Raw genomic sequence first — 15,258 nt, 5'->3', positions numbered from 1 at the left:
CTATAGACAGATGAGAGACCAGACAGATAATCAAACTTCTACAGACAGATAAGAGACCAGACAGATAATCAAACTTCTAGACAGATGAGAGACCAGACAGATAATCAAACTTCTATAGATAGATGAGAGACCAGACAGAGAATCAAACTTCTATAGACAGATGAGAGACCAGGCAGAGAATCAAACTTCTATAGACAGATGAGAGACCAGACAGATAATCAAACTTCTATAGACAGATGAGAGACCAAGCGGATAATCAATTTTCTAGACAGATGAGGGACCAGACAAACAGACGGACAGATGGTCAAAAATCCCGGAAGACGGATCAGTAAGACAAATGGTTATTCAAACGTATAGACGGCTAGACAGAGAGTCAAACATCTAGACAGGTAAGGGAACAGACACTCACAGTAAAGCTTCTGGATATATTCGAAATCAGACAGTGAGGGAGACATGCATGTATAATATGAACACCTAGATAATTATGGAATCAGAAAGACAGATAATCAAACATTTAGTACACATATAATGCTCCAGTCAGACGGACAGACAGTAAAACATCTAGACAGATTATGGATCAGACAACCATATTCAACCGTTTAGACAGAGGAAGGACTTGACAGACAGTCAAACATCTAAACAGATGAGGGACCAGACTGAGAGACAGATGATCAAACTTCTAGACAATGGATGGATAAGAAAGACCGAAAGATTGTAAAACATCTAGACAGATGAGGGACAAGAAAATCACACGACAGAGGAAAAATCGGTCAGACAGACAGATACATTGTAGTCTAATTATATTCAGATAAGTGACAAGACAGATACATGTAGTCAAATGTCTAGGCCGGACACACAGACATATATTCAAACGTCTAGACAGAGGAGGAATTAGAAAGTCAGATATTAAACATCTAAACAGATAAGGGACCAGTTTCACAGACAGATAGTCAAACGTCTAGACAACGAAGATACTAGAGAGACAGGGAGTCAAAAGATTAGACAAAGAAGTGACCAGAAAGATTGCCAAAAGCAAGATAAATGTAAGACAAGTTAGACAGACAGTAAAACATCTACACAGATGAGGAATCAGAAATATAGACAAACATTTAGACAGATAAGAGGCAACAGAGACAGGCAGGTAGTCAAACGTCTAGAGAGATAGGGCACAGATAAGGGGCCAGATAAACAGTCAAACGTCTAAACAGATGTAGACCAGACAGAAAAAAATCTAGACAGATGATTCATACACCAGACATAGTCAAACGTCTAGACAGTTGAGGGATTAGACAAATAGACAGAAAGTCAAACATCTCAGCAGAATAAGGGACCAGAGAGATAGACAGATAAATAAGCATCTAGAGAGATGACGGACTAGACAGACAAACAAACAACTCTGACAAAACTTTACCGATTGTTCATATGTAGCAACTCAGTACCTTCTTTATTTCAACGTAGCATCTGCGCTGAACGCAGTGCATCGTGCAGGAAACTGTAATCAGCTCAACAGAAATCAAACTTATAACTGGACAATCTTTAATATACAATAGGATTGTTTCGTAGATAGTTTACGTTCTTTAGGATTTATCTCCAAATATTTATGTTGTTTATATATCTTGTTTTACTGACTTTCTCTGTATATTTTGTATACGTAAATGTTGTCATTAATAAAAGTCTATATTGACATTCTGACTAATTATTTTTAGTGAGAATTCGTTTGCTTGTTTACAAAATCCACGTCCTCAAATATTGTATTTCAACAATAAACTTTTATAGTTAAGTCTTGTGGTTGTATCTCCAGTCCTATAGAAGCCTCCCCTATTCGACAAATTATAGGGCACAATTTAAAGTTTTTCTTGGCATTAAAACAGAGAATGTGTACCTGGTGCTGCAAAGGATAGCCTGACTAAAATTCTGGGAGTAAATCTTCAGAGGAAGAAGTTGAAATAAGGACGATGACCCTTAAGGTTCCCAACGTCACAAAATTGTGTCAGTGTTTTTGGGGGGTGTAGGTTATCTTTTTGAACACCTGGAACTTCTTTTTTTTTGACTTGAATTTAATTTTCTAAGTGAGGACATCCGGTGTGTCCGATCAGAGTTTAGGCTTCTAAACATTTTGTAAAATTGGCACTTGACACACGTGTGTAAATTAAGTTCAAACCAAACATCAAATAACTGTCTAGTATCGCATCTAACTTTCAATATCATAATTTGCAAAATTTCATTTTTTTTAAATAGGAATACAGGAAATTATAAAAAGCACACTTCCAAAACTGTTTAGAGGAAATAATTCGTTAAGTTCATTTTTTCGCGTATTTTACGAGAGATTTATGCATACTGAGTATAATGTGTAATTGGTTTAATATTTTTAAGTTGGTATTTAAGTTTTTATAGTCTTGTATACATAAATTTAAACATGCTAAGTCGATATATAAGTTTATAACTTGGTACAATTTTTTTTTTTGCCTTTGTACTTTGGTATAAATGTACATTTGAAGTGGTAAATAAGTATGTTAATTGTTATGGTATGTTATATAAATTTATAAGATACTATATAAATCGGTCTAAACAGAATTTATTTTGTCTGTTCGATAAACTTCAATACTAGTAGCTGCATATTTTCACCACTCAACTGCATTTTTTGTACAGGTTTCCAAGCGATTTATCTTCATTCAGTTTTACCCTGTCGTGCATTAATTGAATTTACAAAGGATTGTCAACGTCAAGAATGCGCACAGTCTATACAAGTCGCCACGACCTCGACTGCAATTGTATAAAACGTTTAAGAGATCAAAATGCAGTCTGATGATCCATTCGTAACTCATGACAATAAAGTCACGGAGTTTGGAGGATTTTCTCACGGTCCCTGCTTCAGAAAACACTTCATAATGAAAATGACCTTCTAAAAAAAAGTTCATGGAGGCGGTTAAAACTGACCATATACAACAGTTTTCCCGTAAAAAAAATCTATGTGTTCTGCCGAACTCAAGTACCAAGCTCACATCCGGGGTACCTCATATCCGTTTTATATTGTACTGAAAAGCACTTGTCCTGAAGCTTGACAGGATGCATTGTTTACTTTTACAAATTTCAACATAAAATAACAATTTTTCTTCTGAAAAATCTACGTATCTGTATCTCCTAAAATCAAAATCAGTAATTTGAGTCGACTTTTAATCTTAGAAGGTAGATTTTCAAGAGGAAGCAAATCGTTTTCCCACACTGTAAGAATAAGGGATTAGAAATGAACGAACTTGATACCTATATATAGGTAGGGACAAATCGTCGAATCGTAAGTGATAATTACGGCTGAATAGTACAGTATTTATGACCCTCATTAGAAGCTACTAAACAGCTCAATGACACGATGCGCCTGCAAAACTTTAAAGCTCGCAGCAAATCCATGCAAATGGGCGCAAAAGAATGCAATACACATTGCTGAAGACAGGTTAAACTTTTAATTGACAAAAATTTTCAAAGAATTTTTAAATTTGAGTCGAAAATTGTCTTAAAGTAGAAAGCAGTAGCTCAAAAGATTTAAAATAAAAAGTTTACAATGACAACACTATTGTTGGCTGACACAGGAGTAATTTGGGACGTCTAATTTTGATGGTACCCTGTGGGGTGTAGCCTTCGTCTGACCCTAAACAGTGACAAACTCTGGTAGGCAAACACCTATATAGGACAAACAAGGGGGAGGGGATGTCACCTCCTAATAGAAACGGACGAACCGATTCGTATGTGGAGCAGTTCCCAACAGGAAATTATAGTGACATAACCCTCCTTTCTCTCTCTCCCTCTCTCTCTGGACATCAAGTTATTAAGTGACTAAAGGCGTCAAATAGCTCTTGTCAGAAGAATTAGATTTTATCGCAAGATCAGAGGTCTTTTCTGTAAAGACGTGGTTACTGTCGTGGTTCAGTCCATCGGTTTTAATCAAGTATTTTTTATACCTCGTTGATAAATCCTTGCACTTGTCACATGCGGGGACTTTTAATATCAGCCCGTACCTTCCCGACTACCTGACCGAATGTCCAACAATCTACCTTCAATTAAAACCCTCATCACCTCCATCCAGTATCAAAAGGATGGTCGCTTAATGACAAATTAAAAATACAATATCAATTTGTCCAGCTCTGGGTGGTTTTCTTGGACTGTATTGTTCTGGGTGCCCAGATGTGACGGCCACGATAGACAGTTAAACCGTTATAAAAAGCGTACTGGAGAACCTGATCTGGCTGATGTGCACGATCAAACGCAGACGAGACGTGGTCTGAAGGTACATGTACATACATCATGCCGCAATGGCCCTGGAAACGTTCTGCCTCGATAATGCCAGCTAATACAAATTGAATATAAGATACTAAATTTGTGCACGAGTAAAAATTATCATTCATCAGAAAACGAAATGGTGATATCGTTTTATTGAAAGAATTCCAGATAAAAATGAAATGAATTCATGCAACATAAGACTAAGCCGAATTTCAAAGTTAACAGTGCAAAAAGGGCAATATTGAGAATTACCTTTACTACAATTTGTTAAAATTTAATTCTAAGATTATCAAGCTGATATTACTTCTAAAAGTTTGTATCTAAGCACAGTTCATCCGAACGTCAAGGATTCTCTACATATAATCCGGGAATAATGACCCTCTCCGATTTAGTAAGTCTTTTTTTTAAAATCGTGCGCTGTGTGTCATCTTACAGAGGGTGCGAATGCAAAAACAGGTCCTGCTGACTGTATTGTAGAAGGAGGTCACGGAAGGAAGGGTTATTAGTGCCTCCCCATGGGATGCCAACTACTTCATTACAAAGAATAATTGGAAAGCAAAGTGACCAGCACTAACTTCCACGGCGGAGGTCTGTGCTACGGTGCACATTAATCTGGATGTTTTATTTTGTATCATAAACCTGAATGAAAGGAGTTTTGAAGGGTCCGAAAATGATTTAACTTTACTTGAAAGTACTTTGTTCCGAAAAAAAAAATATCAAACGTGATGAACGCAAAATTACATATGACAAAATGTTGAAAGAGTGTCAATAAAGTTTCATAAAATGCTAAAAAGTTCCAAAATGGTCTATCAAGTATTCCTTGATTTTAATCGATATTTTTAACTCATGTTCGTCATCAAAGGTTCCCATTATACTTTAAAATCATTCTGATATAGCTATGATCTTAGATGAATTCTAAGTCCTTAAATTGAAAATTAAAGTATGCCACGAATTTTTAGGTTTGAAGTTTATGCTTTCAGTTTTATAGGGCCTTGATCGTGAGTGTGATCGCGCTACCGTTTAATAAGAGAATGTTGATGTCTCGATAGAGAGAACCCCAGCTTTTCATCTCTTCAATCTTTGAAATTCCCTCAACAAGTTTCTCAAAAATGTGATAATCCTAACTTTTTATGATCGAGGTTTTGTGTGGTCACCCGAGTCAATTAAGGCCTCTGGATGGCAAGATTTCAGTCTAAATTGTCACCACGGGGCGTGATGCTGTCGGGGAGACGGCCATATTACTCCCGAATCGTCTCGCGAATTCACACTATTTCGGAGGTCCGAAACCACTGGCAGCTCTTTAGACGCTTGTGTTTAAGACCTATCATTTTTCATTTCCGAAATATATTGAAATAAAAAGTCACAAATTGTCAACAGTTTCCTAATTTTGTCGACAAGATGCGAATGGCTGCCAAATTTGTGCCGCCATGATTTTGCTGACTACATGTGATTGGTTGAAGTAGAAACTGCATTTTTGTATGACGTTCTGAGAATAAAAAGTCTTGAAATACAGATAAGTGAAGACTCATGTCCAATCAAAAGAAACATCCTGTTTGTAGGTTTTACAGAATCATATACATTTACACTTTTAAAGTGTTTGTTAAGATTTTTTTTATTGATTATGCTTCACTGTCCTTGCTGCAAATGCAATGTATTACGAGAATGTGATTATAAGGCGCTTTTTTGTCTTCAAAAGCGACGGGTGTCTCTTTCTTTGAAACGTTTATTTTGACGTGAAATTAACACCATGGATTTAGAATAATTGTTGAAATAAGTTCTAAAGTTAGAGAAAAAGAGTAATCAATATTTTATCTGGGAGAGAGACTTACAATGTTTGCTGTCGGCAATGTTCTAGCTAATTTGAATACAATTACAAGTTTTCTGTGGTTTATTGTGTGTTTTAATGTAATCTTTTGACGACAAGAAACTCAAATTTATAACCCGAAAATCAATACAAGATTTAGTAGGGATAAAAGGACTGAGAAGGTCGTACCAAGTCACAGCGCGTGGGCAATTTATTAAAGTTCCTAGTGGATAATATTAACTCTCATAAATTAAGTATCTAAGATAAAAACCTCGAAAATAAAATTTTATTGTAAAAAAAAATGCTGAAATTCAAAGTCATTTTTGTTTATTGCGCAACCACATCGTCGATTTTTAAAATAATTTATTTTTCTTAGGCGTCTTGCTTTTACTTGCGCGTGTGTCGCACGCGCCTTTCTCGTGCATTTTTGACATGAGTAAACAAGAACTTCGCGTACATAGTAACGGTAGCATTCGACACAGAAAAGGAGATGCATAATTTTGTCGGCGCTTGGATTTTAAAGGAGATTCTCCATGGATGGTTTATTAGATTTCAAAGCTGACTATCGCAATAGGCCGGGCATTGATCGAGTGCTGTAGAAAACAAATTAGAAGGTTTCCCGACACGGTCTGCCTACCAAGGAAAATACGACATGGCCTAGTTCAATACGTACGTCCAAAGTTTAAGGATAAATTATCATAAAATTCAGTTTCTTGAATTTTGTTAATTCGAAGAGGTGACAATATCCGCCGAACATTCTCTATACAAAAACATATCGACATAAAAGGCAGTACAAATGAGGGAATTATTTAGAAGGGATATGTAAAATAGGTGCTGATTTTAGTCTGCCAACAGGTAGATTTAGGCCACCTTTACAACCGCCGGAAAGGATAAGCGAACAGAAACTTGGAATAAATTTAAAGACTTGAAAGACTTGAAAAATTAAAAAAATATACTTAGTAATTTTCTTTCGACAAATTGCAAAAATAAAGGGCTCTAAAAATTTATTTATAAAAATGAATGTAAGTGAAAAAATAAATTTTCAAACCATAGGATTAAGTGTGTGAAATTTTGAAATCACTTTGTACTCTTCGAAATTTATGTGTAGATATAAATAAAACGGCGCTTTTGAAGTTCTGTTTTGTACATACATGTAAATGATATTGTTATACCTTGAAAAAAAATTCCTATATAAATAGTCAAACATTTCAAATGTTTTTTTCTGCTCTGTCCCAAAAAAAAAAAAAAGAAGAAGAAAAAAAGATGTTGGACCGCTGAGTGACATATCGGACCTGTTGATGAGATATTGGACTGCTACGACGTTTTTTACGTCACACTGTAGGCGGGTTCAGCTATAGGCATACATGTATCTTATCAATAATCGCAAACATGGAAGCCAGTGGAAGACATGTCAAATAAAAAGTAAAAGATATAATAAAACATTCATTGTCTGTGTCTCGGGCAAAATGCGTTTTGTCGACGCCTCGAACCAAACTGCTTGCCTTTGGTCTTATGGCCTCGGCAAACAGTTTGGTTCCTGGGTCCGATAAAACGCATGTTGACCTCGAACTCAGTCAATAAATGTATATCATCAGCTGTGGTCATCTTTGATGTCTTGGTCATCATATCTAATCATGATGGTTACCATAGCTTTCACGGAGACCATCGAGTTTCTGCAATAAAAACACTAGTACTGTTCAACTTGGATACGTGAAGATAAAAAGCCATGGTTTGATACTGGAGCATGAAATTTGAAAGTAATATTTATGAAAAACTAAAAAAGAAACAAACGAAAACATATTTTAAGTGTATATGGACAGTATAGCAATCTGAAATGTTTAAAATTTCGTTGCATTGGCTTCGGCCATGAAAATTGACCATCACACCGTTGTTTGATCGAGTCTAGAAAAATTGCTTTAATTATCAGCACCCCCCACCACCACCACCACCACACACACGCGCACGCACAGAGAAGGGGGTATATATCTTTATTGAATAACATGAAGCCATTTGACCCATCAGTATAAAGAAAATACACTTAATTATGGATACATATATTTAATATTTATAATAACTATGCGTTTGGATGATTTTTTTTTTCTGTCTATTTTCTTTTTCAATTTTTACAAATGCATAAAGTCATAAAATAAATATATTATTCTTTAAGATGAATTATTAAAGGTGTTAGATTATGAATTTAGTCAGAAACAAAATTTTAATCGTATACTAGGAATATTTTTCTTTGAACATACACTTTTTTTCAAAAATAAAATTCAAACCTTTTTTTCTTTAAAGAAGCAAAGGTTCATCAAAGGCGAATAAATCCCATCAGCCATTATGAAAAAGATTAAAGAGAGAACCAATGACCGCGCTAGTTTGATCTCCGGAGTAAACAGAGAAGTGGATGACTTCTCTGAAGAAAGATTGCTGTCCTGAAAGAAATATTAGAATTTAATCACAAAGAGCATAATATGATTACTAAGGGGTTCCGAAAAGTCATAAACCTGATTATTTTAATATACAGAGCATTAATCGTGTCAGTGACGAAGGTCACATGCCCTCCGATATAAACAGGTCTTTTTTTTCTAGAAGATAATTTTCAGGCTCAGATCGGGTATAAACTTTTGATTTAAACAACTAAACTCAAGTGTTCTGATGTTTAAATAAAAGATACGACCGCTTTGATCGCCTTTCCGCTCACATGTTATAACTAAATACCAGTCTGAAGGTATACAGTATATATAACTGGCTTGTCTTGAAAAACAATCTTGATATACAAGTATTAGGGCGATGTTGCAATATTTTTTATATGGACCAATTTCAAACTGCAGTCTTAATTAAGAAATCACAATTAAGTTTATGCTATATTGTAGTTACAATTTCAATTTCTATATTTTTAGTTGTTGTGAGAATGATAGCACTCTCTATTTTAGAAATTGCGCGCGTCTTTGAAATGAAGATAAATGCCTAAATGGCTTTTGTCTTCATTTCAAAGACGCGTGCTATTTCAAATTCAATTTGAAATGCAAATTTCAATTTCAATTTCAAATTTAATATATTGATTTTTTTAAGTAAAAAATAAAGAATAAAAAGAAACTGCACATAGTTCAGATGAATACAACGTTTTACAATTCTTTGTTGAAAACTTCTCGAGCGGCTCGTAATTTCTTAATTTAAAAAAAAGAGACTAAATGGTATGATTAGATGTTAATGAACTGATTTTTCTTCATCAGACAAGGAATATATATGTATGCAAAATTATAAATAAATTTTAAGCGAATATACATAAAAGTATTTCGTTTTAATCAGCTTTAAATGCATATTTAGAATAATTGTGAATTCACGAATATTTAAGCTGACGACATAAATACGTGGAGATGTGAGTTATACATAACAAATCTGGCATCCTTTATCCTCTGAATACACGGCGGGTGTGACCGGTCGGCAGGGGATGCTCATTCCTCCATGGCACCTGATCCCACCTCTGATGTCTTAGAGGTCCGTGTTTGCTCTGCTCCTATTTTGTAATGTTTAATGGACTTTTGAGCTCGAATACTGTTCGTTATCTCCACATATTCCTAAGTCTAAGTCTTCTCTCTATTGTGGAGTATTTCACAAAAAAAAAAAAAAAAACCAAAAAAAAAAAACAAAAAAAAAACAAAAAAACTGGACATTAGACGCGGTCTTTCGCCATACTTCTTCCCGGAAGTTTTTTTTAAATGCTCTAAATGTTGCGCATTACAGATCCCGTGTTAGAAATCGAACGGTTGAAGTCAAACAACTTTAATTCTGAATTGATTTGTTGACAAATGGGATGTGTCATTCTTATTGATTTTTTTCTGGTAAATTCAGAAATAAAAAGAAATGATATGTTATTCAAATTACTTGATCTGTTTTTGTTAAAAATGAAGCTTACATGTTATACCTATCCAGATGACGAATCATGTCATTTTTATCTTCTAAATGTATACATGTTTTTTTTTTTGTTTTTTTTTATCCATATATCTATTATTAAGAAAGCGCGAAATCATTCTCTCAAAGCCAGTCCGGTAGTATTTATTGCCCAATATATAAACTTGCAATCCATTTTTTTTTTAAAGAAGTAAAATAATCTTCGATGCATTCTATCTCAAGCTCCCAGAATTTGTTTTCACTAAAAACAGTATAATTACATATGTATAATGAAAGATGATGCACCAATTCAGTCTCTATATTACAGTGTCACGATATAGCATTTCGCTACTTCAGGACAAATCTTAAAATTTATTTTTCTACCTCTGGCCCGAAGCTCTAAATCCCAATTCTAAAAAAGAACCTTGTTTTATCCAATATACATTTTCTTTCATGTAATCAGTCAAACAAGCTTCCTCCTGTAATAACTCAGGAACAAGGGTATCAGTATTTTTGTAATATTTATTTGCCATAATAAAAAAAATGTCAAAAAAGACAAAATATGGAATGCATAATTATTTAACATCAACAATGTACAAAATATTGTTATGGTATTAAGTAACATATACAATGTCAAATATATACAACTGCAGTAAAAAACATACAAAAACTGGATTAAAAATTCTTATAAATAACATCAGAATAAAATGGAAGCACTTTGTGAACGAGGGTAATAAAATTACTCGCTTTGTTAAGTAGAACACAGTGGGTATAGTAACAGATGAACACATGGAATGCGCGATAAGTTTGAACACAGTCTATACATGTATAATATATATTAAAAGAGATCAAAATAACTCTGTCCGTGAACACAGTAACAGGCAGTTCTTGTTTTGTAGAACTTCAGGCTGTTTCCATAGAAACCCGTTCCTGATTGGTTCTGTCATTGCACACATCTCCGTTGTCATGGTAATACAGATTTAAATACAAATCTACAAACAGAGATAATTATATTGAATTCAGGCCACTTCTATCAATAAAAAAATCTGTGGCCTCTAACAATAATTAATAGGACTGAATACACGCGCTTTCTTCATTGCCAAATTCTTCATTGACCGTGTACGGAAGTCATATATATATATCTCTAGGCCGACAGATAATGTGTAAAGTTCATCGAAGCTAAATCACAGCGAAAAGGATTTTCTTCAACAAATTTGGTGGCAGATGGCTAATATTATGCTATCAGAAAATTAAGCAATAATGGCACCGTGCCCCATTCCGTGCACTGGAGTCTGGGGTGACACAAATTTTACAAGTTTTTCCTATTGACTTGTCTAAATATTTACATAGCGAACAACGGCTTTACCTGTAAACACGAACCCTTGTAGACAGTCAGGATGAATACAAATTCTACATTGTTATATTATCTTGATTGTAAAGTGCCTGTGCAATTTTTTCTAGTTTTATACTCAAGATATTAAAATCAGAAATGCAAATTAAAATATTGATAGACATCTCCCGAATTTATGATAAGCTTGATAAAATCAGAGCGATTAGAGAGAACTAACATGAAATTTTATATGCCTACCTAGTGTTAAAAAAGCTCCATCAGAACTCAGGAGAACCAGGGACCTAGGTCCGGAAGTTCCTCCTCTTCTGAGCTGAAGGATTCTGAGAAGGCGTCGGAGGACATACTCGGCGCCGGAGAAAGCTGTTCTGTAGAGTTACAGTGTGAAAAGTCACTCTGTGATGGTGATAATGCTGTAAAGTCAAAATTATTCAGTGAAGTCGAATTCGATACACTAGTTGTATCCATGTTCTCATCCTGAAGCACGGTTTGCAGTTGTTTGATATATTCTACAGCAGCCCTTAAAGTGTCCACTTTGCTCATCTTCTTGTTTTTCTTTCCATTTGGAACATGTTCTCGCAGAGTTTCAAAGCCGAGATTTACCATTTTTACTCGGTTGCGTTCCCTTTCGTTTCGTCTGGCCACTGCTGCAGGTTGAGGTCTCGGTAGAATATTATGCAGACCCTGTGAATCTGTTCTTCGTTTGCAGCGAAGCGCCTCAGGTTCCTTCGATAAAATATTGTCCGGTTTCTTTACTATTCTCTTTGCTGGAACCTCAGCCGGTAAGGTTGCTCTCACAAGTATATATGGACCTGATGTCATCTGGATACCATTATTTGTAGATGTAGATAATGTATGTAAAGGCACCAAGCTTAGTGTCGTCGTCATTGCGATGTCTCCGATACTTTGTCGTGCGACTGTCGTGTGGAACTGGCGTACTTAGCTCACGACCATGGAAAAGAAGGGTCGATCTAGGATTGATATCAAACTTTGGGATAACACCTGTCAGGAGACGGTTTAAATACCAAGCCAACCCCTGGAGACTCCACCCACCCTGTGCCTGAGTGCCTCGACTTAGACAGACGCCTGCTACTGGTAGACCGTCATCCGTCAATCAAATTTACTCGCGCGAGAGACACGTGCCAGGGTTCGAGCTAGACACGCTCCAACGAAGCTGAAAACGAAATAAAAAAGCTGATTACCTGGCGACTCTCTACCTGTTGATTTAGCAGGCAGCTGGACGAAAGAAATTTTGACACAGCAATCAACGTAATGCAATACTCCAAACCTGGATGACAAATGACTTTTGAGAAGTTTATAATGGAAGTATAAAAGGGTGAACCTGTATGATTATTAATCTCGCTGGCAAAAAATGTATTGAGACAAAGGTAGTTACCGTCTCCAAATTAGATAAGGGGGTTCCTTGCTACCCCTAATCATGCAAACGGCAAGGCATGTAAATATTTGAATTTTCCGTTTAGTCAAGAGGTCGATAAAACAATGTAACGGCAAATTATATCTGTACTTGTCACATCTATCTGCAAATATATTTCCTTTAAAACCTTATCAAGAAATGTCATGTTATCAATAGGCGACTTGATGTAATAAATATTAAATTAGGAGCTCATAGAGTTATGAATATTGAGGGAAAGGCGCATCAACAATAATTCCCCGGGTCCAAGTATCGATATTAGAATTATATAATGCATCGTGTAGAATGTAGCACGTCTAAATCGATACTCATTATCGGCAGGTGTTCCTCAAAGAAAATATGATACACAACAACCTCTGCAATGTAACCAAAAATCAGCAACAATGGATTAAAAGCTGTCTACCTCTCCTTAATATATCGATAATGACTATCGGAATACGGCATTATAATGATGTAGGTACTAGAGCTGCGAGAGAGTGAGACGGAGAGAGAACTTATTCTTTTCTTCTACCTTCCATGGCTTTATATTTAAATCAATATATATATATATATATATATATATATATATATATATATATATATATATATATATATATATATATATATATGAATTTATATTTAAATCAATAAACATGTATATATAAATTGTGTGATATCCTGGATTTTTATTTCAATAATTTTAGAGTTAGTTAAGCAACTGATCTTCAACAAATTTTCGATATGCCTTTTAATCCATTTAAAGAAACCAAGGAGTTAAAGCTATTTCTCAGTAAAGTCAAAAACCATGAAATATTTCATTCCTGCAAAAAAAGTAGGTATGGCATGACGTTTTTTAAAAATAATATATTAACATAAATATTAAGCAGCAATGTCGCGTTGCTTTAACAAATAATCTGAAAATAACACGCAGGAAGTTAAGCTTTATAAAACGAAAATGAGCAAGCAAAGCAGGATCTTAGCAGGCCAAGGATTTTCGGTCCGCTTTGGCTCTCCTACACCCTTGGCAGATTACGCCACTAAAACTGTGGCTGATACGTTGTTTCTTCCAAGCTGTGTTGTTGTTTTATTTGAACATTTTGAAGCTAGACCCTTGATGAAATCAACGAGAAGACTGCTTTCATGTCACAATAAATCATTTATAAAAGCAACAGACGAACAATCATCTATAAATGTTTTGCTACTCCGTGTTCTTGTACACCTATACCTTATATTTTCACTTTATCTTTTTCCGTTGATAAACCTTTAATTATCTCCTGCAGTTCTTTAATCTCTGCTTTCATGTACATCTCCATTTCTTGTTTATAATGGATACCAAACGACAAATTGAAAACTGTTGCCTGATTCGGAGTTAAAATTTAGTGCGTCCAGAAGATGTCGCCTAAGTCGGCCACAAATTTAGTGGTGTATGTGGGGAGCGAAGCGTACTGAAAACCCTTGGCTTCTAAGATAGCAAAACAGAGAAAAAAAGATGATGACAATTTCTTTACACTTGCAATGATTGTGAATATCTTGAAATTTTGTTTAGGTAGACTAAGACGTTTTATTTTTTTTTTCATTTATATTCAAAAGTCAAAACACTCAGATGTCATGACGTCATATAATACATTCATTCGTGGTGACAACATATCAATCGTAACAACAACTTACATTATATAAAAGAGTGTTATAAAGGACAATTTTTTCCTCTAGAGGCAAATAATTTGACCTAAAGTTGAAGGTCATAGATTTATATGGGACATGACATTTACAAGTATCCTCATATGACGCCATGACCACATGTCTCAGAATCAAACGTTAAACGTTAAACAAAATCTATTTCTGATGGTCTCTCTAGCCAAAACACTTTTTTCTTTAAGGTCAAGGTCGTTATTATGTCATGACACATTATCCTTTGATGGTTATCCAGATGCTAAATATCAATATCAAGTGCCTAGGTAGAATATTAAGAATGTCGTAAACATTTACTAGCGATCAGTTATTTGACCATGAGGTCAAAGGTCGGGGACATCTGAAGGTCATGATAGAACATGATACACTATCTTATGGTGAGACATCCACATGCAAAATATCCTAAACCTAGGCTAGAAGATACAAAAATAGGTATTGCTATGACAAGTACACTTGACCATATACAATGTATATCATACATTATCGTTGTCACAATACTTGAGTTCTGAAATGTATTTACTCGTTATGTTGCTTTTACCATTTTTATTAACCAGGTAATATACCCAAAGTTGCACATTAAGGACGGTCACATCTCAGTATGACTTTATCAAGGATATTTTAAATATCTTTTTTTGCAACACATTTCAAAATCACGATAGATTTTGCCTCTTGTAGTAAATGAGTTTGACCTCTTTGCACTCTTGAACATTATTCCTCATTTACAATTCATGTTATTGCAACAGATAAATGACAACAACAATTATAGCTACACGAAATGGAGAATTCTACATACAATATATATACAACTAACGTAAACGTTTCCACATACTTCAAAGATATATT

At 34.9% G+C, this 15,258-nt stretch overlaps 1 protein-coding gene across 1 annotated transcript; it reads right to left on the bottom strand.

Moving 5' to 3' along the window:
• Positions 1-10,504: 10,504 nt before the first annotated feature.
• On the bottom strand, positions 10,505-12,868 carry LOC133186057 (achaete-scute homolog 1-like). The gene is made up of 2 exons (XM_061321337.1): positions 11,556-12,868; positions 10,505-10,959 (listed from the first exon to the last, which is right to left on the bottom strand). Exon 1 carries the CDS (start codon positions 12,201-12,203, stop codon positions 11,583-11,585), a length of 621 nt encoding a protein of 206 aa, XP_061177321.1. The 5' UTR covers positions 12,204-12,868; the 3' UTR covers positions 10,505-10,959; positions 11,556-11,582.
• Between the last annotated feature and the right edge of the window lie 2,390 nt (positions 12,869-15,258).

The sequence above is a fragment of the Saccostrea echinata genome, unplaced genomic scaffold, assembly GCF_033153115.1.
Source record: "Saccostrea echinata isolate AGI-Se365-2 ecotype Australia unplaced genomic scaffold, CSIRO_AGI_Sech_v1 ptg000012l, whole genome shotgun sequence".
Classification (NCBI taxonomy): Eukaryota; Metazoa; Mollusca; class Bivalvia; order Ostreida; family Ostreidae; genus Saccostrea; species Saccostrea echinata.
This window is presented reverse-complemented; position numbering and strand designations above follow the sequence as displayed.